Genomic DNA, 22,805 nt, shown 5'->3' with positions numbered 1-22,805 from the left:
AAGCTTGCAGTCCTCATCGGAGGAAAAGGACAGGAAGAGGAATTATGCTGATACCAGCACCTCTAGAAAGGTAAAGTCCCAATGATTCTGCGGCAGGCAGAGGAAACTCATTCTAGTTTCCTCCTCCTCCTTGCTGATTTGTACAAATGCAACACTGAGACTATGGGGGCAGAGGAGGCTGATGAGCAGAGACTGGGCTGGATGCAAGAAGGCAGACAAGGTGGACGCTGCCTGTGAATCGGTTTGCCCTCATGGACCAGCTGCCACTGTTACTCAGAGCAGACCCACTGGGATCAGTCACGCCCATTCATCTCAATGGGTCTACTCTGAGTACAACAAATGTTGAAGGCAGCCCAGATGCTCAAATGCCAGCCTGGGGAACCTTGGCCTCATTGCCTTTCCCTTCCAATTCATATGCTTCAGTTTCAACAGGTCTCCAGGATTTCAGGCCTACCAGGGATTGAACCTGGGTGCACTCACAAGCAGGTGCTCTGCCTGCATGCAACAGTTCTTCCCCTGCAACTAAAAGAAGAAGCCTGGTCTTCATGGTTCTGAATGAAGGGCTCCTTTAAATAGGAAAACAAGAGGCTCCTTACCCCAATTCAGACCATTGGTCTATCTAGCTCAGTACTGTGGACACAGACAGGCAGCAGCTCTCCAGGATTTCAGGCAGGTCCCTCCAAACCCTACCTGGTAGTGCTGGGGACTGAGCCTGGGACCCTCTGAAGATGCTGTCCCCATTCACAGGACAATGATTGGGAGCACTACCCAAACGACTGCCCAGTGTGTGTTCCTGAGAGGGGACAGCGCCATCTTTTTTTAATGCTCCCTCTGGGCATTCAAAAGACTCAACCTTACCTCCCTGACCCCCTTCCTCTGCATTTTCATTTTCTAAAAGCTCATCGGGGTTCACCAACGTAGTGCTTGCTGGGTCACCTCGCTTTCTGCTGGAGATAAAACTTGATAGAAGTATCCCATGGTAGCCGGTTGTGGTGCATGTGAGAGAGACATCCACCAGTTTCTCCAGTTTGTAAGTGAACCCACGAACCCCGAGACACCTGGGCAACTGGTTTAAAACCACTACCATACAGAGCAAGGCTGCTGTATGCAGATGGCCAGGAGACAATTGCAAAGCAGTGAGTCATAGCAATGACACAAGATGCTGCCTGCTAGATAAAGACCCTCTTGCCCAGCACTATCTACTGCTCTGACTGGCAGCAGCTCACTGGGGTCTCAGGCAGAAAACGGCCACCCCCATCTCTTCCCACCTGAACAATAGCGAGTGCAGACTCTGCATGCACTCTGCCATTCAAGTGTGCTTTTCTTTCCCATGTGCCCAAAGGAGCACCCCTTCAAGCCTTTATGCAAGCTGTTAAAATTGGGAATGAAAATCTGCAGCCCTCCATAGGTTGCTGGACTCCAATTCATGTCAACACCAACCATTGACCATGCTGGCCATGGCTGATGCGATTTGGAAGTGTAAACAGCAGCCCCTGTTTTAATCAGTCTTAACAGAAGCCAGAGCAGCTACTCATGCAGAGAAACAGCAGGGAGACTCCTTTCTGAATGGCTCTTCCCCCTTCCCAGGAGCCTTTAGTCCCATGATGGAAAGCCTGTGCCCCTCCAAATTATTATAATATTTATGATATGCCCTTCCCCAGCAGGTCCCAGAATGGGTTACAATAATTTAAAATTGAGAATTAAAAACTGGTAAAACGTATTAGGCTCCATGAAGCATTTCAATCCCAGCTGGTTCTAATAAGAGCTGTGATTTTTTAAGAACTGATGCCTGGGCTTGCATTTCTCCTTATTTGCCATGTCACGTCAAACATTGCAGGACTACAACTCCCAACATCCCTGGACCATTGGTGACGCTGGCTGCAGCTGATGGGGGTCCAGCAACCTTATCTAGAGGACCACAGGTTCCTCTTGTTTAAATAAAGCAGGGGGTGTTTGAAAGGAGAATAAAAACACACACAGAGCTACATGTATTTACATTCTATTAAGGAGGGTAACATCAGACACCTTAAGCTGCAATTCTTAAAAGAACAGGGTTGTGTTGGTGTTTTTGTACAAAGGACAGGATCGGAATAAACCCATTTAAATGAAAATCAAAACGTTCATGAGTGTAACCCACATCAGGGAAGCAACTTCTGAACCTGAAGAGGGGAATCGTTCAGTCTTCCTGTAGAAATAGGCTTCCACCAGTAACTAGATTTGAATTTATGTATTCCTGAGGAACAACTCCATCATCGGACTAAGTTTTGACCAGCCAGAGACTCACTCCTAATCTCCCTCCCATTCGCTACCTGTGACTTTTTATGATTTAATGCCTTTCCTTCAGCCGTCTCCTTAAGATTACCCTTGTGTCAGATCCAACACACACCAGGAAGTCTCTTGGTTACAACAACACAACTCTCACTTCTCGCTTTGTGCAGTTCTGGGTTCACTGAGCTGCTCCACTTTGCTAGCGCGAGATCTCCACGAGACCTCTTCCTCAGCCTAACTGGATCCCACCCACTTTTCTTGCACCACTGCATTCTGAACGGCTCCCAACCATGCACCTATACTCGGCACAAAGCACTCTCTCTGTGGCAAGCACCGGTTTGAGACCATGGGCCAGGCAACTTGGGTCTGCATACCCTATATAAACAAGCGCGCCCTTCAAGCGCAGGTAAAAAGGGCATGCGCAGGAGAACGAGAACCAACTGGTGCCTCTGACGCTACCCTGGATAGCTCAGTTGGTTAGAGCGCAGCACTGATAACACTAAGGTTGCAGGTTCGATCCCTGTATGGGACAGCTGCACCTTCCTGCATTGCAGGGGGTTGGACTAGATGGTCCTGAGGGCTCCTTCCAACTTTACAATTATGTGATACCCCTTTTAGGTCTTATGACAAGGTAGGATGTACCTAAAGAATGCTGCGGTTTAGAGCTTAACCATACCCTGCTGCCCATTTTGGGGTAATGCCAGAGGCCGATCCACCCTTCTTCCATCTCTGAACAACCATGAGGGGCAAGTTTGTCACTTGCAGTGTATTTAACTCCCAGGCACTGCTGAAATATAAAAGAGCGCTCTCAGCTCTCTCTCAGACAACCTGTGCTTGCACATTTCTATTCTCAAACAAATCATTTTTATTAAGAGACAGGTGCACCCACCTCTATTTAACCGAGAAGCAGATGCTGTTCAAACACACCACTAGACCCCAATCTAGAAAAGCAGCCCAGGCCCCTGGCATTACCTGGTGCCTGCCTGCTTAGGGAACTTGCTATCGGATTGCCCTCCCCCTGGATCTGCCCACTGGAAGAAGTCCTCTGCCTCCCTGCACAGCGAGTTGGATTGCGATCGACCCAGATGGTTAAAATGCACTTTCATGGTGCTTTTGTCCGTGAGCAAGAGAACATTCTTGAGGTCTATCTGCTGGGGGGGAAGTGCTTGATAGCAAGGGGAGCTGCCGCCAAACTCCAGCCAATAAATGCCGAGTGCCGCCTCTTCCACAGGCCGTGCAGCGTGAGATGCTGGCACATGATCAGCTCAGCCCTGAAGACTGGTGTCTGTAGTTACGCCTGTGTGCTTAGATCACTGAAGAGATGCCTCTGTTGAGACGTTTGCTGCCTAGGAAAGAACTCAGCAGCTGCCATGCAAGTGGCACTTGTTCGTGAGACTTGTGTGATATTAACTCCAGCAGAAGCAGCCGCTGGAGTGTCCTGGCTCAAGGCACTCAATCTATGCAAGATATCGTCGCTCCTTGAAGCTGGGGCCAAGCCTGCTGCATTGTGGCTTAGGATCGCTTGAGCTTTGGCGTGTGCTGAGCCAGGAGGAAAACGGAAAGGAAAGGAAGGAGAGGAGAAAGTGCTGGACAAGCTTGCCATGTGGGCTCCTGCCTGGGCAAGCGGAAGGACACAGTCCACTGCAAGGCTGACTTTGCTAATTTTGCTGGGGGAAAGGCTGCATTCCAACCCAGAACTGGCCCAACATCCTGCTGCTTGCGAAGGGAATTCAACGCTGGCACTGGGCGTGGGAAACGGCTGCAATCGCCAAAACAGAAACTTCAAACAAATGTGGCCCGCGAGTTCCTCATCCCCACCCCACCCCCAGGCAAAGGTAATGGTCCTCAAATACTAAAGGTGCCTTCTCAAAGTCCAAACAGTAGAGCAGAACAACTGGGCATGGTGTTGGCAGGGTACAACTGAGTGTCCTGAAGGAGGGAAATAAAAAGAAGTTGCCGATCAACAGCACAGGCAAGAACTTGTGTGGATCCTTCTTCTTCTTGAAGGCAAGGGAGCTGTAGCTCTTTTTCATTTGTGGACGGCTTTCATTTAAAAATGAAAAAGTAAGTCTAGAACACCACACTGTATACACACAGAACACAGATATAGCAGCAAAAGGTAACCTTTGTTTTTTGGGGGAAAGCAAAAAGGTGCATCGAGACAGAGAGAGAAAGAGAGTGCGTGTGTGAGCCCCTCTCGGGCCAAGCCATCAGAATTCCTCGTGGACATTTCGTGCGTAGTCCATGAGCTTGCTGCCGGTGAAATACTCGCTGTATTTCAAGATCTCCTCTTGCTCCAAGTGGTGGTTCTGGTTCTCGTCGGCCACGGCAATCATCTGCTTTGCTTCGTTCAAGGCGTTGTATTCGTTCATGGGGTCCATGTATTCCTGGGGAAGGGAGAGAGAAAGCAAAGGGCATAAGAGCAGGCTGCTGGATCCGGCCAACAGCCCGTCTAGTCCAGGATCCTGCTCTCGCAGCAGCCACCCTGGGGGAAGCCATCAACCAGGACCCAAGTACAAAACCACTCTCCCTCTCTGTAGTTTCCAGAAACTGATTTTCAGAAGCACTGTTGTCCTCCGAAGATGGACATGGTAAAATGGCTGCGTCAAAACCAAGCCAGAGGGGAAGGGCCTCTCTGCAGCAGCATCGGCAAAACGGGTCAGAGGCAGGATGGGAGGAAGCTGGGTGCCCCTGCATGGCTGCCGAGTTTTCTGGACAAAGGGGGATTAGCGGAAGTTGTCGTAACTGGCAGAGGACCTGATTAGCACACAGAATGACCCAGGTTGAAATACACTGGCATGTCCGGTAAGAAGAATCAGCTGCTGAGTGATGGGAAAGGCCTCTCTGAAAGAGCTGCCACCGCCACCAATAGAGAGGTTTGTTCTGGCTGGTCTAGTGCTTTGACTTTGCATAAGGCGGTTTCCCACACGCCTATAACTGAGTTTTAAGAAAATCAAGCCTTGCCTTCTCTGTACCAGGAGAGGTCAGTAGTAACCACATCTCGATCTGAGGTGTGTTTCTAGAACTCATGGTTTTACTCTGAGTAGGACCAACGCTGGACACAACCTGATAATCTGGACTGAGTTAATTCTGCTGCTGATGCGGTGGTACTTGAAGAACTTGGCTGTCTTTGGTGTGGAGTTTGAGAAGAGGAGAGAAACGTAAAAATCTGTGTGTACGGAAGATTCCCCCCCCCCCAGAATACTAAACCCCCAAAATGAAATGTATGGCGAGTTATACAAGAAACCCCAAGCCACAGCCTCAGTGGCCTCATCCGCAGGAAAACATTTTATCAGATTCATGGTCACATTATCAGAAAGTATTTATTTCAGAGAAGTACCCAGACTTCCTGCTGTGAGTCTCCTTTGAAACGCAAAGAGCTTTGTTATGGAAGGACACAAATGTGCAGATTCGCCCTGGAAACTTCAGGTACCCAAAACTTTGTTTCAGAACATAGCCGAAAAATCTAACTGCCTTCGTGACACACAGTGCGCTAATTCCACTTTTTCCAAGGTGGAACTGAGAACGAGTTAAGGTGACGTCAGAAAGAGCGCCAAGCAAGCAAACCTTGTTCCTAAGCAACGTCTCAGGAAGCGGAGGGGGCCCACGCAGGCACTGATCACCTGCTGCGATACAGCTCAAATGCGAGACAGTAGGAAGTTATAGGCAGAGCTCTTTTATCTCCCTTTGGCATCTTTGCAGAGCAGGGCGCATGACCAGCAGGGGGTGCGTCTGCTTGTTTCAAGGGGGGTGGGTGGCAAGCAGCTTTCTCAGCCTTCAGAAATCGATAAGCTTGATTAAAGGTCAGAACACCACTTGACACTGTGAACCTGGTAACTGTTAGACGCTGCTTTATAATTCTAATCTTGACTTGGCTTTTTTTTTTAAGTTGGATGCTAATTTGGGATAACAATAAAGTTCTGTTTCCTGTATTATAATTTATATACCGCCCTTCATTTATGGAAGAACGGTAGCTTCTTTTTAGATGGACGAATGGAGGCCTTTTTAAAATACTATTTAGAGAAATATTGTAACGTGATGAATTCGCGAGCAGGATTTGAACTACGAGCAACAGAAATAATGAGAGATGATTGTATTGTGGTTATGATATTAAAAGGGAGAAGTCACAGGGTGCAGCAATGAGATAGAATAAAAAACACTACGGGAAATGGACTGGGAGGACGATAAACAAAATAAAAAAATTTATTATGTATGGAAATTTGTGGAAATTTAATAAAATATATTTATATATACTACCCTTCTTCTATGGATTCACAGGGCAGTTCACAGTATAAAAACTCAGACGTGCGTAACGTTGCGTATATATATTGAATATTTTGTTTAGTGTTCCTGGAAATATATATTGCACAATATCTTTTTAATTATTTTTTAAATAAAAATCTGTATTTCTTCTCTCTTTTTTTTAAAGGATCAGGGCAACGGGGAAAATTTAACAGTGTGTGTGCCTCTCCCATGGGATTTCAACCAAGACACGTGAAAAAGTTCACAATTTGAGCGTGTGCAGCTACAGCCAATTCCCAGGACACACTAACCTCCAGCTCTTCCATAGTGACAATGCCGTCGTGGTCGGCATCAATGACGTCCTCAAACTCTTTCTTCCTGTCTTTCACCCAGTCGTCGTCAATGTCCTGAGCCTGCTGGTTCTCCACGGTGCCGACAGGCAAGGAGATGAACTCGGAAAGGGTCAGCTTCTTATCGCCGTCCTGATCTGCAAAGATGGCGCCGTTTGACAGTAAAAATAACGGGACGCGCAGAATTCACCCTGTGAGCTGCCACCAACGTTCCCACCATTCCGGACAAGGTACCTACCCCATGTTCAAAGCTTCCCCTGGCTTCCCTCAAAGAATCCTAGGGACTGTGCTTTGTTTAAGTGTGGTGGCGATTTTAGCTCTGTGACTACAGTTCCTAAGAAGCTTTTATTATTATTATTTTTAGTGGGGAGCTTTAAATGTATGATGTGTAGGCAAGCTCATTACTTCCAGCAGGTTGTTAACTGGGTTGGGGCAGTAACCTTTAAGGATATTTGCAAAGGTGGCATCACCGCTGGACCGAGCTTCTGCCTATCAGCTGGGCATTTACCCAGAGGCCCAGTGTACTTTCTGCCAATGGTTAGCGAGTTGGAACTTGGGCTGGGGAGACCAGAGTTCAAATCCGCTCTCCTCAGGGTGAATCCGGGCTAAATTGTTCTCTCTTACCTTAAAACCAGTGCGGGGGGGGGGACCCTGTGGCCCTCCAGTGGCTTCTGGGCTGCATTTCCCATCATCCCCGGAAAGAGGCTAATTTAGATAAGGATGATGGGAGCTGCAGTTCAACAACAGCTGGGGGCCAGCAACCCTTGGCTTAAATTTAAGGTTTGTTGCTTAATTCTACAGCAAGGTGCAGAAGGAGAATTATGAATAATAATAATAATAATAATTCCCCCAGCCACTCTGGGCGGCTTCCAACAAAATATGAAAATACAGAAATCCATCAAACATTAAAAGCTTCCCTAAACAGGGCTGCATTGAGAGGCCTTCTACAGGTCTGGTAATTGTTGTTCTCTTTGACCTCTGGTGGGAGGGCATTCCACAGGGTGGGTGCCACTACCGAGAAGGCCCTCTGCCTGGTTCCCTGTAACTTGGCTTCTCGTAGCGAGGGAACCGCCAGAAGACCCTCGGCGCTGGACCTCAGTGTCCGGGCAGAACGATGGGGGTGGAGACGCTCCTTCAGGAATACTGAAGCTAGCCAAAGCTCCATGGATAAAAGGAAAAGATAAAAAATGCAACAACTAGATTCGAATGCATATCCTATAACCATCCACCTCTGTTTGGACATATAGGGCTGTACCCAGTGTTCATTCTACTACAAACAGACTCGCTGAAGTTAATCAACACATCTAACTTAGGTTCACTAATTCCAGTGGGTCTACTTTGTGTAGAGTTTAGCTTGAAACAACCCACAGAACTGCTTATATTAATATAAGCATTCACATCAGGCTGGCTGGATTACTTTTATTATTAATGCAAGCTGACAATTTTTTGTTATATTTGCTGTGCTAATTTTTTTTTTTTAGAGCTCTATCCAATTCTAATCCTACTCAGGGTAGGTTTATATTAATAGACATGACTAACTTAGGTTCATTAATTTCAGTGAGTCCCCTCCAAGTACAGTCCTACCTCGGTTTAAGTACGCCTCGGTTTGAGTATTTTCAGTTTAAGTACTCCGCGGACCTGTCTGGAACGGATTAATCCACTTTCCATTACTTTCAATGGGAAAGTTCGCTTCAGGTTAAGTACAGACTTCCGGAACCAATTGCATTTGTAAACCGAGGTACCACTGTACTGTATACAGTAACTGTCTTAGCAGCAGCTGGATACAAGGAGCCAAGAGGTGGAATAGGGTGCCACCTTCTGGCCAAGGAAGGTGGAACAACAACAACAACAACAAATTACCATATTTTTCCATCTATAAGACTATATTTTTTTCAAGTTTAAAATTGGGGGTTGTCTTATACAGGGATAGCGCATATGGAAGATTTCTTTATTTGGAGTCCTAAAAAAATAGGAGTCGTGTTATACTCGGTGGCGTGTTATACCCTGAAAAATATGGTAATCCCTCCTTGGAATTCTAGCCATTTTACCTGAGAAATGTAGGAGGTGAAATTTCTATTATCTCTGAAAGGGTGGTGAAAGTTTTAAGAGTTTCAGAGGTGTGGGAGCTGGCCAGAAGAGGGAGAAGTGTTTTTAAACTGTTCTCCCCAACACCACCTCTTTTATTTTTCTTCTGAAGAAATCTCCCCAGCTGCTTCAATGGGCCCAGCTCTACCATTAGGCAATGAGAGGCCACAGTTGCTGAGGGGCAGGCGGCAGAAAGAGTCATGTTCCCCCTGCGGCTGCCCATGCTGCTGCCCCTGCTCCGCTTCAGGCGCAGATTATGATGCGGCTGGTGCTGAACCGAGATTCACTTGCCTGCCCACTTGGATTTTGCAATGGGAAAGCGCTACCTTGCCCTTCATGGCAGGCACTGAAGCAGCGTGGCAGCCAGCCTGGCCGCCGTATTCTCCCGCAACCCATTTCGAACGCCATGGCATGGTGCAGCACAGCCCCAGATGCATTGTGGGAACAAAGAAGATCAAACGAGGCCACATCATGGGCTCAGCCATGGAGGCTGTAAGCCCCCTTGCCTCTGACCAATTAAAAAAAACTTGTCTGCTCCCTCACCCCATAAAAATATCACTTTCCACTTCAACAGGTATGGAAGCTGTCTCCAAAAGCTGGAAACTGGAATGTAGGAATCTGCCTTGCACCAGGTGAGACCACTGGTACTGCCTACGCCATGGATGGGGAACCTGTGGCTCTCCACATGTTGCTGGACAACTTCCATCAACCCTGGCCAATGGGAGTTGGAGTTCAGGAACATCTGGAGAGCCAAAGGTTCCTCAGCTCTGGCTTGCAGCGACTGGCAGCTGCCCTCCAGGATTTCAGGTAGGGGACGTTCCTGGAGATCATAGAATTGTAGAGTTGAAAGGGACCTTGAGGATCATCTAGTCCACCCCCCCAGCAATGCAGGAATATGCAGCCATCCCATACGGAGATCGAACCTGCAACCTTGGCATTATCAGCACCATGCTCTAACCAACTGAGCTGCAGGGGATTGACTACATGAGAAGCAGATGCTCTGCCCCTGAGCTATGGGCTCTTCCCTTAATGGGAACATAGCCAACTGCCTTGGAATTAAGAGAGACTATTGGACCACCTAGCTGATTATTGTTTACACAGACTGGCAGCACGGCTCTCCGGGCTTTTAATTCCCAGCCCTAGTTGGAGATGTCGCAGACTGAACCCGGACATCCTGCATGGAAAGGAGATGCTCTTCCAGTGAGCTATGGCCCTTCCGCAACACTGTGCCCAATGCTACCTTTCACAGGACACAACCCACACACCTCTCTCTGTGTCCCAAGACTCCCCTCTGCCCACTACCAGCCAACAGGGGTAACCATTTGGCATCCTCCAGGATCTCGTCCCCATCGGACATCTCTCCAGGAGGCACCCCAGCAACATTAGTAGCTGGGATGAGGTCAAGTTTTCATGAGTTTCTGGCCATTACGGCTTGGAAACGTACCCAGATCCCGGACGATCTCCTTCACCATGAACTTCAACATTCCCCTGCTGTGCTCTGGGTGAAGGAAGGACAGGAATTCTTCCTCATTCAGCAAAAGGTCAGTGGGCGGATTGTCAGCTTGATACCAGCGGTCTTTCAAGTTGTCAAGGACTTCCTGTGCTACAGATCGGGGACAGACAAACAGATTTCTTTCTTTCTATTTTAAAAATCACATTCTCTTTAAATTTGATCTGCAAGTTTTGAAATACGTATTGCAAAGTTTCTCTTCTTGCGAAATAGCATGGTTTTAAAAAAAACATCAACAAGATCAAGACTGACCCAATGTAGCCTGCAGACTGGCATTTCCCCAACCCTGATATATGCCCTATAATACTGGAAGTAGCCATAACCTCAGTAGCAGGACGCCTCCTTTGCATGCCAAAGGTCCCAGGCTTCATCCCTGGCCTAAGAACAAAATAAGTGCCTGCTGCGTCAGGCCAATGGCCCGTATTGTCCAGCATATTTCTCTCAAAGTGTCCAACCAGAAGCCCCAAAGAGAGGTCCGCAAGCAGCACCTGACCACCACAGCAGAGAGTTGTTAAGAGACCCCTATTCCCCTCCCAGAGATGCAATCCCCAGAATGATTTAACAGCCAACCACTTTTAGCAGGAAACACTGGGAACTGTAGGCTTGTGAAGTTAGGGATTTCCTACCCCTCAGCACCCTTAGTTAACCACACTTCCCAGAATTCCTTGGGGGGAAGCCATGACCGTGATGGTGCAGACGGGGCCTTTTATTTCCTATTTTTTTAGTGCAGTGGATTGCTTTACTACGATGGCTTGGGTTTGATTAAAGAGGGTCCATATGCATTACAACTTATAAAGATGTTCTCCTAGAAGTGGGGATGTTCTCTCTAGAAGTGGGGAGATAACAGCGGAAAGCTACGCAGCATGCCAAAGAGCTCCAGATCTCGCCAAAGATGCCTTTGGGCTGGGCGAGGAGGCCAAGAAGCCACACTCCCTGGTCTATGCATCAAAGGACAGATCCACACCATTTAAAGCACATGACTTCACCCCAAGAAACATGGGGAACTGTAGCTTCCCACCCAAGAGAGCTGCAATTCACAGCACCACTGTTAATTTATCTATAGTTCCCAGGATTCTTTGGGGGAGCTCGTGTGCTGCAAATCTGCGATGTGGATCAGCTCTAGGCAAGACTGACATTAGGCTCCAGCGAGCTTCTTGTATCCGAGCGGCTCTGGCAAAATGAGCAACGGCAAACCCCTAAGGGGAGCAGTATGGAAGAGGGAAGAGTCTGGAGATGAGGCAGCCAGCTTCCTTTCATGCTGGAGTGGCAGCAGATGGGCTTCCCTGCTCCATATGGCGCGCTGCTCAAGACACAGTTGATTAAGGCAGCGTGTGCGTAATGCATACGGATGAGATTAAAGGCTTGCATGCAACAAACACTGACAGCCTCGCTTTTGATTGGATGGCACAATATACTTGCGTACGCGTGTGCGTGTTTTCAAATTTGACCGTGCCTGTTCCAGTTCTAGCGATACATTCCTCCAAAGAAATACTGCTTCGGCCAATAATGTCTGCATTTAAGGGCAGCCGCTGGAAGTGAACTTTGTGAAAGGACATGTCTCTAGTTTAGCAGTTCACATGGTCAATGCATTCAGTGAACTGCCCTGAGATCTTATGATAAAGTGTGGTACAATAAATCTAATAAATAAAATAATAAATGAATAAGTTTCAGAGTTTCAGAGTTAGGTAGAAATGCCAGTGGACATGAGGGTGCTATTCATAATAAAAGTGTTAGAAATCCTGAAACAGCTGCTAAGGGCAGGGCGCATTCGGAGTTCTATGGCTTTATATAATTATACAGTTCTGACTGTTCCATCTTAGAAAGGGTATCACGGAAATAGTAAATGTGCTAAAAAAAAAAAAGGTGGGCAATTAAAACAATCAAATTAAAAGAAAAAGCAGGGTTAAAACATTCAGGACCTTTTGGTTTGGGAAAAGGGAACAAAAGGAGGCTGGGGCATGACAGATGTGTCTATCAGACTGCGTCAAAAGGACACAGACCGATTACCAGAAAATGCTTTATCACCCACTTCTGGATTGTTGTAACCTGTCCTTGGTTTGAACCCAAGCCAGACTATAGCGCTGGTTCATTTAGCTCGGTATACGCTATCTGATAGGGGCTCTCTGGGGTTTCAGACAGAGAAGGTGTCTCCCAGCCCTACCCGGGGACTGAACTGGGCAACCTCTGCATGCAATGTGTGTCCTCTGCCACAAAGATACAACCGCTCTGTGTGTGCTTTAATCCTGCAGTAGCACAGAATGAAATCCCCGAACCCCGCTGTCTGGGTGATCAGAGCCCCCACTCGTGCAGTAGGAAATGCAGCCATCTGCAGGGAAGACCCAGGCCATGCCGCTCGAGTGATCTGGTTTCCCGCTTCCTCATTCGAAGGCAAATGAGGAGAACCCCCCCCCCAGTTCCTTCCTTTTCTCCCAAGTAGTCCTTTGAGCTTGGGAGTGTTCTTGTGCTCTTCCTGGAATGGAGCTGGCAGCCCACTCGGATAGCCCCTCTGAAATAGTCTCCTTCCTGCCAGTGGAGTGAGTGGCGTTAGCCCATTCTCAACCCCCTGCCTCCTCTGCAGGCAAATGAGATAATTCAGCTTCCAGAGAATCTTTTCTAAAAAGATGCATGATCTTAGCTCTTACAGATGCAAGGGGGGGGGGATGCTTGCTGAACTCTCAAGAAGCCCAAAGGATGGATGAACACCGCTGAGAACGGTTAAGTGTGGAGCTCCTTTTCTTCCCCTGTGTTAGCTTCCCCCAAAGAATCCTGGGAACTGTAGTCTGTTAGGGTTGCGGAGAGTTCTTAGAAGACCCTAAGAGAGCCAAAATTTCCAGAGTGGCTTAACGATCAATATTCCTGCCCAGGAAACTCTGGGGATAGACGCTCTGAAAGGGGAATAGGGGATCTCCTAACAACTCTCAGCACCCTTAAACTACAGTTCCCAGGATTCTTTGGGGGAAGCCATGGCTGCTTAAAGCGGCATGATACAGCTACAAATGTATAGTGCAGACAGCATCTTACGCCACTGTTCCATACTGCTCGGTATTAATACTGACTGGCAGTGGCTCTCCAGGATTTCAGGCAGGGGACATTCCCAACTCCACCTGGAGATACGAGGGACTGAACCTTGCGACTTTCTGCAGGCAAAGCTGATGCTCTATCACTGAGCTGTGGTGGTCCCTCCCCAATTCGGACACCACAAGCCGCAGGAAGCTTCCTTGACTACATTTTGGGGGAACTTTCACTTAAGTATCATCTCACAGTCACAGGATTGTTGCAAGCATAAGGTGTTCAACTTGGGGGGGGGTAACTCTTCTGAGTTTTTTGAAGAAAGAGCAGGATCGGTTTACTCAATTTTTATTTTATTTTATGTGCAGCTGCTCTAGAACGAGCAGCGCAGCTATTAACCAGTAAAATCTGCAGAGATCTTGTCTACTTTGAAACTCAGTGCCCAAGCTAGCGTTTCAACCCATTCCAGGAACTGAAGGCAGAACGCGACAGTTTTAATATGATCTTTGTAGGAGGTTGGGGGGGGGGGGGGAGAGAGACCAGCACCACTTACTTTCCTCGTCTATTTTGAGCTCCTCGTTGTTTTTGATTTTTTCAGCCACCTCCTTCTCGTTCATCCCCTTGCTTGCCAAGAACTTGATTTTGTACTCATCCCAGGACACGTGACCTAGAAAAAAAAGGAACCACTTCAAATGAAGAATATCCTAGCAGACAATGAATTTTTTTTTTTAATGCATGGCATGAAAGAAGTGGATATAGGATTTCTCCCCTCTCCTAACACTAGAACTTGGGGACATCTACCAAAGCTAAACGTTGGAAGATTCCGGGCAAACAAAAGAAAGGACGTCACACAGAACACCATTAAACTACGGAACTTGCTCCCAGAAGAGGTGCTGATGGCCATCAATGTGGAAGGCTTTGAAAGAGGACAAATTCATGGAGGTTAAGGCTGCCATTGGCTACTAACCCTGATGGCTGCGTTCTACTTTCATAGTCAAAGGCAGTCATGCTTCTGAATACCAGTTGCTGGAAGCCGCAGGAGGGGAGAGGGCTCTTGTGCTCAGTCCTACTTGCAGGACACTGGGGAAGGACCTCTCCTGCCACCTCCTTATTTGAATTGGTGATGCCACATTCTGCATGCAAAGCAGGTCCCTGGCACTAAGCTGTGGTCCCTCCCCTTAACAGACACTAGTGTGCGCCTGCATCAATGCAACCCACCAGGCCTAAGGCAACCCAACAGCCGGGTATTTTGGCCCCCAAAGGTGCCCACAAAATCCACTCGCCGGTCTACTAGGAGCAAGTGGCCTTGACTCTCCACCAGCCCTCCCCCCAGGCTCTCACTTGCACTGCAGTTCGGAGTAAGGTAAAGAAAGGCAAAAGGGCTTTCCGAACTGCGCCTCGGCAAATCTTGGCACAGGTAAGAGAGAGACGTCCCCATGCCTCTCGTTTGTGCAGGACACTAAGCCAGAGAGGAGGAGGTGGCAAACCCACTTTTGGCACTGGTCCTTCCCAGCTCATCAACAGGTCGTTTCCCCAGCTGGAAAAGATTCCCCACTTGGCCCACGAAGCCCCTGACAGACAACTGCATGGCTGGTGGGCTGCATGGATGCTTCTTGCGCTACATGCACACCATGCTACTGCCTGGCAACTGGTTGGCAGCCTCTTGCTCTCCAGGTGCATTGGACAGGAGCTCCCATCACCCTTGCCCATTGGCCATGATAGCTGGGGCTGATGAGAGCTGGAACCTGATAGCTGGGGCTGATGAGAGGTTGCCTGTGCTGCGCTGACACATGCCATGACAACTCCTTTTGTGACTGTGGCTGCCCCATCCACCCGCCTCCTACCATCGCCATCGGGGTCCACAGCCCGGAAGTGCATTTTGTTCTCTTCCACAGCCTCCTGGAAGTGCTCTTCTGTCTTCTCCATGATCCAGCGCTGCATCTCCTTTGCACTGATCTTTTTGTCCTTGTTGATGTCGACTCTGTGGCAGGTAAGAAATAGGAAAGGAGTCAAGTTAGGGCTCCAGAGGTGAAGGGCATGTTGGACTAGGACCTGGGAGACTGGAGTGTGTGTGTCAATCTCTGTCTAGCCATGAAAGCCGCTGGGTGACCTTGGGTCATTCACAGTCTCTCAGACTAACCTGCCTCACAGGGCTGCTGTGAGGATAAAATGGGAGCTGGGGAGAGAAACCATGTGCACCACCTTGGGTGAAAAAAGGTGAGATAGAAATGCAGTCAATTCATCCATTTGGAATGGAAGAAAGGCAATTAGTTCTGATGTCAGAATAACTGCAGTTCAAGCCTCTACATGGCCGCAAAGAAACCTGTGTGGCATTTGGATCTAGTCACTCTTGGAGATCAAAGACTGGAGCACATGCGGGGAACATCCAAGCTCACTGGTGCCAGATTAAATCCCTGGGATTTCCATGTAGAGATGGAAATGGCTTCCTCTTGAAAACCTTGAGAATTGATTTTAAAAATCTTTTGACTATATATTTAAAACTAAGGGGTTCAATTCTACTACTGTGCAGAGCAGACCCACATAAATTACTGCATGAATCAAAAGAAAAATTCAAAATGAAATCAGAGAGCAAACGTCAGTAACCATTTATACTGAGGTTTTTATGTATAAAAAAGTCATGCATTGTGTTGGAAATTTTATGTTTCATATACTGTGTTCACTCAGGAAAGATCCCTGCCACTCTTCACCCCAATTGTTGAGATTTACCTCTCCCTCTCTCTCTCTCTCTCTCTCTCTCTCTCTCTCTCTTTTTTAAAAAAATCATTTGCTTCCTGAGATCTGCCTGGTCAAATTTCCTCTCTCTGCTCCCAAGGGGATACCAGAGAATAAAAAGTGCTTGCCCGTTGCACAAGATCATTTGCAAGGTCAAGGCAAAGGCAGCCAACCTGCCCTTTCTGCGATGAGAAGGGGCTCTGGAATGACATACAGTCACTAATCGGCCGGCAAGAGCTCTAATCAGCTTTTGAATTCATTATTGCCGGCTGCTTATCTGAGATGCACTTAACAATAAACCTTTTTAATTTGCAGACAGGATGTCTGGGAAGTGGTTACTGACCCAACAGTGTCAGACACACGTGATAATTCTCAAGCAAAGATGGCTGTGTAGGGGCTGGACAGAATGACACCTGCACACTCACAGCTAATTTCCTCAATTCAAACACAGTGGCTGTGGGCAAAGACTATTGTAGGGCTGAGAGTTCTGCAAGACCTGGAGACTGTGAGGGTTGGGAGTTTTTGCTAGGTTGAAGATTTAATTTTGGGGGTGCTTAATATCTGCTGCTATTTGGTATCGAGTTTTTGAATCTTTATTGCTGGACCTTATTATAAATTATGTGGAGATTGTTTAACTTTGCTGTTTACTTGTTGAAATGTTTTCATTCATTGTTCATGATTACTCAGGCTTTGCTACGTTTTTGTAATTTTGTAAATCCTCTGGTGTTCTAACCTGCCTTGAGCATGTTTTGCTATGGAAAGGCGGTACATATACAAGTAAACAGTGGTGATTGAACTAACCCGTTTTTTCAGTTCCCCGAAGCAATTACAGCAGCTCCAAATTAAAAGGTGACATTGGTCGACGTTAACATACACCACTCGCCCAATCTAAATTGCACCCTGAAATGGAAAGAATCAGAGACTCTGGGAGCCATTTAGATCAGGGAAATGGCTTAACCCCCTATCGGGCACCAGGTCCATTGCCTGGCATCTCCAGGTACAGCCACATAAGACCTCCACCTGAGACCTTAGAGAGCTGCTGCCAGCTGGTGCAGGCAGTGAGTTAGACTAGCTTTCTCAAACCTCCTGCGCTGCAGAAGCTACAACTCTGAACAGCCCTACCAGCAAAAGATCTGGAATGCACTGAGCTGATGAGGTCTATGCTAGATGGACCCAGGTTCCTCTATTCATGTGCCCCAGTTCAATTTGGAGCAACACTCACTTTGAGAAAATAACCATGAGCTTCCTCCTGTTCCTTCGTGGTTCTGAATCTTCATCGAACTCCTCCATCTCCTTCCCAAGGAAGACCTCCTGGTGGAACTCCTTGTTGAGATGCCCATCCATCTCCATCTTGACCCCATTCAAGTGGTCCGGGGGCAGGATCTCATTCTCATCGTTGTTTTCAGCTGCCACCTTCTCTTTCAAGGCAGAGTTGTTGGCAGGCCGCGCATAGACATCCATGAGGAGGAAAACAAAGAGGAGGGACAGGTAGATGGAGCCCAGGCTGCAGATGAAGGCCCGCTTCGAAACCATCGCTCCTCCCCTTCGGAGCGTCAGCAGCTTATAATACTGATATGGTGATGGAATACCCTGGGAGGAAAACCAACAGGTGAACATGATCTGTCGTTTCCAGGCAGTTTTTATGAGCTCAGAGGCTGAGCTAGTAATTCTCCATTAGACACATTAGACATTTCGCTCTTGATAGTTAGTGCTAAATGTGGCCCGCTGCCTTAACTTTGGACAATATTTTCATAGCATCTAATTATTAAGAACACAAGATCAGTTCTGCTGGATCATACTGAACATCCTGCTACACCTCCTCCACACCACCATTAAAGCTGTCTCAGGTTGGCAGCAGTAACCACATTTTGCAGCAGCACACCACACCTGCAGATGGACTTTGGAAGTGTGCTGTTGGTGATAATCAGCTGACTGTTGCAGACAGCAGCACACCTTCAAAGGAGCTTGCTCTCAGCATTGATCAGCTAACTGGCAAGTAGGTGACGCCAACCACCTGTCAAAATTGGCCCATTTTTGGGGTGGTGGTGGGGGAATAAAGATCTGGCCCTCCAGACAATCCGTGTGGCATAGCGGTTACGGTGCTGGACTAGGAACTGGGAGATCAGGGTTCAAATCCCTATTGAGCCTGGATCAGTCACTGTCTCTCAGTCTAATCTACCTCATTGGGTTGTTGTGGGGATTAAATGAGGAAGGGAGGGGGAGAACCATGTACCCACCTGGAGGTCCTTGGAGAAAAACGGTGGGATATAGCAATAAATATACAATTCAGTTCCCCATTCTGGTCTATGGTCAGGTGAACAAATTTTTAGTTTCGTAGGAGGTAATATTTTATAAATATTTTATAATATTTTATAGGGACACGGGTGGCGCTGTGGGTTCAACCACAGAGCCTAGGGTTTGCCAATCAGAAGGTCGGCAGTTCGAATCCACGCGACGGGGTGAGCTCCCGTTGCTCGGTCCCTGCTCCTGCCAACCTAGCAGTTCGAAAGCACAAAGTGCAAGTAGATAAATATGTACCGCTCTGGCGGGAAGGTAAACGGTGTTTCCGTGTGCTACACTGGTTTGCCAGAAGCGGCTTAGTCATGCTGGCCAGATGACCCAGAAGCTGTACGCTGGCTCCCTCAGCCAGTAAAGCGAGATGAGTGCCACAACACCAGAGTCGTCCATGACTGGACCTAATGGTCAGGGGTCCCTTTACCTTTACCTAATATTTTATATATTTATTCTGACAAGTCTTTTTTAAAAAAACAAAAAAAACTTATTAACAGAACTCCAATCATTCCCTCTGAAAGATGTATCATTTAATGAGGACACATCTCACTTAAGTTTCTTGGGGAGGGGGGCACACATTATGCTTCTAACCATCTAAAGAATTTTTGCCAATAATCCCACCATGACAAACTCTGTAACGCTTAAAGCTCTAATCCTGTAAACACAAAGAACCACAAATATTTCACACCACCTCGCAGCTAAAATGCTCTCCTGGAAAGTGTTAGAAACTGGGATAGAAAATCTAGGAGCCAAATGGCTCCTGGCACCTGAGTTGTGGGCACCAAAACAGAATGTGTAGTCACCATTTGGGGGGAGGGTTGGCAAAACATTTTATTTATTATTTGATAAGCATGAACTGATATGCAGGTCACAAAAATGACATTGTTAATATCACATTTTTAGCAGATATTGTGAATACATGTCTAATTTGGTGTTTACAATAAAAATATTGGTACTACCATATATAAAGGTAAAGGGACCCCTGACCATTAGGTCCAGTCGTGACCGACTCTGGGGTTGCGCGCTCATCTTGCATTATTGGCCGAGGGAGCCGGCGTACAGCTTCCAGGTCATGTGGCCAGCATGACAAAGCCGCTTCTGTCAAACCAGAGCAGCACATGGAAACGCCGTTTACCTTCCCGCTGTAGCGGTTCCTATTTATCTACTTGCATTTTTGACGTGCTTTTGAACTGCTAGGTTGGCAGGAGCTGGGACCAAGCAACGGGAGCTCACCCCGTCACAGGGGTTCGAACCGCCGACCTTCTGATCAGCAAGCCCTAGGCTCAGTGGTTTAACCACAGCGCCACCTGGGTCCCACTACCATATATATCAGTTTTCAAAACACTCTACTCTTTATTGTTAAATTCCTTAACATATACTTCGAGGCTTCAAAGCACTTAGATTTCAGTAATCTTTGAGTATGAGCCAGGTGCAGAAGATGGCACCCAGACCTTTTGAGGTGCTCGCAAATAGAGAATTTTTAGGCACAAAATGCGCCTGGCACCCAGCTCCTGGAGCGAGTCAAGACCCCAAAGGTAGGAAAGCTGGTACTTTTATTCAGTGTACCATCCCATCCACCCACACCATGACACAGAATTCATGCACAATTCACACACTTTTGCTTATTTTTTGACTGGAAATACAAATCTGAGTGATATTCAGAGGTTTCACTAGCTCACTGCTCCTCAGAAGAATTTTCCATATTAACTTCTAATTTTTCATCCTCAACAGATTCCAATAGACTCCAAACTTGTGCAACTGGTCTACGTAAGAGACAAGGTTCAAACAAATGTTAACTTTAGTGACTCATTGGATACCCTTTGCATCCAAGGTGCAGTTAAAAGGCATGCAAATTTCATCAGGCAGGTGCTAATAATTAATGGCATCAGAGCAGGTCTCCCCCCCCCTTCCCGACTGTTGTGGTCCTTCTGCTTTTTGAGGAGAATACCCTATTAACCAAGGTTCAGTCCCAGATCCCAAGCTCTATTAAGAGTACGGTATGTCATCTGCTTCAGGGTCTATTAAAAGGCTTCACTTACTACTTTTACAGACTCCAACACATTAAGAAAAATACTAAACTAGAGAAGTCCAACTTATGCACTATTCCTCCTGGCTCCCCCCCCCCCAAAAAAAACACAATTCTGAAGCACTACAGTCAAGACACAGGCTGACAATCTCAATGACCCGGTTTCCACAGCATAGCAAACCACAGTTTAAAACGATCTATGGTTTAATGTGAATGCACAGCATATTACTGCCCTCTGATAAAGTAGTGGGCACCTCACTTCTGCCTTACTCCTGCTGGGTAACAAGCCATGGTATGGCTTAGAATTGTGTCCAAAGAAAATTTCCACTGTATGGCTAGCCATTTCCATTCAGATTTTTGGGTCACTTGTTTACGACAAAGCTTCTTAAAGTGCCCACAAGTTAAAACACTTCTAATACACCTAACATTTTTTGCATTCCAAATAGGAAAGTCTCTTTGCGTTATGTTTCTTATAAAAGGAAAAGGGAACTATACTTCTGTTCTGCTCAATAAAGAAGTGCTCTGTCCAAATGTTACAACAGGAACAGTTGTTGCTTTTATAAAAGGAATTTTAAAAAAAATTCACATGCCTTTTTTGGGGGGGGGGGGCTATGCTATAAATTCTGCACATGCTCTGAGAAACAACCTAAAAATACCCCAACAACCAAACAGTAAGATCAGGGAAGAGACAAGTCTACGCATCCACAAATAATCAATTTTTAAAATATAATAATAATAATAATAATAATAATAATAACAACAACAACAACATCCCTATGGGTTGTATTCAACTTAGGCCCAACTCAAAAGCAGACCCACTGAGATCAGTGAAGCTAAGTTACCAGTGCCCACTGACCTCAATGGGTCTACTCTGAGTAGCAGCACTAACAGTGGATATTTATTTCATAACATTTACACACTGGTTGACTGTAAAAAAACAACAACCTCAAAGTAGTTTACAGAAAGAAAGCCGAGAAAAATTCACAAGCCTACTTTAAAACATACAAGTTAAAATTTTAAAACAGATTAAAATTATGTATTTTCCCCCTCTTGGTTTTAATGCATCTGTTGGGATGGAGGGAGGTTGTTATCTGTCTGTTTGGTTGTATGTGGCATTGGGTTTCCCTGGGCAACAAAAAGCAACTAAAATAATAATAATAATTTAAAATATCACATTAACTTTCTAAGCATCTGGGTAGGCCTGCATAAGCAATAACATTTCCAAAGGCAGCCCTACGAAGGCGCCTCCTTGATCTCAATAGGCAGGGAGTTCCAAAGTGCAAGCGCTGCCACGGAAAGCGACCAACTTCTCTTACAAACGCGGAATGTGCTCGTTACGTGGCACCCGCGAACGTTATTTACAGCTGTTTATTCCTCCGCAATTTGTTTGCACACAGATACCAAAAAAATGACTCCCAATGCAGGTATTAAAACCGGCAATTAAGGACGCACAATAACCGATCCCGCTGGGATCGTTTTAAAACGCCATTGAATTGAAACGTAGCTGACGATCCTAATAATAATAATAACTCAGTTTTTAAAAGCAGGCAGCCGAAACAAATAAAACGGAAAGTTCGTACAAGGGTATTCATTAAAAGAGCCGGCAAAGCCCCTCATTCCCTCTCTGTATCCCCCGCCCCAATTCTCTCCCCCTGCGCTCTGCATATGCTCAGAGGCTGCCGTGACCTTCTGCTCTGCTCCCATGCCGCCTCCATACCTGCCACGGAGGCCACGGAGGCTCCTCATGCCCAGCCCCGCCTCGGTGCTCTGGGGCTTTCTCTCCGCCTTCCACAGACAGACAGACACACGCTGCGCGCCTGCCAAAGGGAGGGAGGCTGGCCGGAAACAGGAAACGCCATTCGCCGCTCCGACGAGAGTTTAGCCCGCCTCTTCCGGACCTCCAGAGGCTGCCTCAATTTAACACGAGGACCTCCCTCTCGGGATGTATCAAGACTAATTAGTCGGGGGGCGGGGGGAGTGGCTGTTTTGTCTGTTTTCGCCTCGCCGCCGTAAAATCTGAAATAAAATAGTGCCTATTCAACTCTACCTGTTGTTAAATACTACTGCAACAGCAAAACAGGCGGGTTGTTAGGAACCTATATTCCAATGATAATGAAGGGGACCTTTATTTAAAAAAAAATTAGGGAAGACATGCTTGTTTCGGGCACGCGAGTTTTAAGTAGCCATTTTTGTTTTGGACCGTGCAGCTGCTGCATTTTAAATCCCCGTGCGGTTTCACTGCTTTTCACCATTTTTTAAATGGCAATTTGTTTTGGTGGGATAGGTGTCT

General features: G+C 46.9%; 1 protein-coding gene across 1 annotated transcript; it reads right to left on the bottom strand.

Annotated features, from left to right (window-relative positions):
- Nucleotides 1-1,987: 1,987 nt before the first annotated feature.
- SDF4 (stromal cell derived factor 4) lies at nt 1,988-22,386 on the bottom strand. The gene is made up of 7 exons (XM_035119629.2): nt 22,233-22,386; nt 17,420-17,787; nt 15,309-15,445; nt 14,018-14,131; nt 10,390-10,548; nt 6,822-6,997; nt 1,988-4,655 (listed from the first exon to the last, which is right to left on the bottom strand). The coding sequence occupies exons 2-7, from the start codon at nt 17,728-17,730 to the stop codon at nt 4,479-4,481; spliced, it is 1,074 nt and encodes a 357-aa protein (XP_034975520.2). The 5' UTR covers nt 17,731-17,787; nt 22,233-22,386; the 3' UTR covers nt 1,988-4,478.
- Between the last annotated feature and the right edge of the window lie 419 nt (nt 22,387-22,805).

This window comes from Zootoca vivipara, chromosome 6 (genome assembly GCF_963506605.1).
Source record: "Zootoca vivipara chromosome 6, rZooViv1.1, whole genome shotgun sequence".
Lineage (NCBI taxonomy): Eukaryota > Metazoa > Chordata > Lepidosauria > Squamata > Lacertidae > Zootoca > Zootoca vivipara.
The sequence above is the reverse complement of the archived record's forward strand: the minus strand, read 5'-3'. Positions and strand labels throughout refer to the sequence as shown.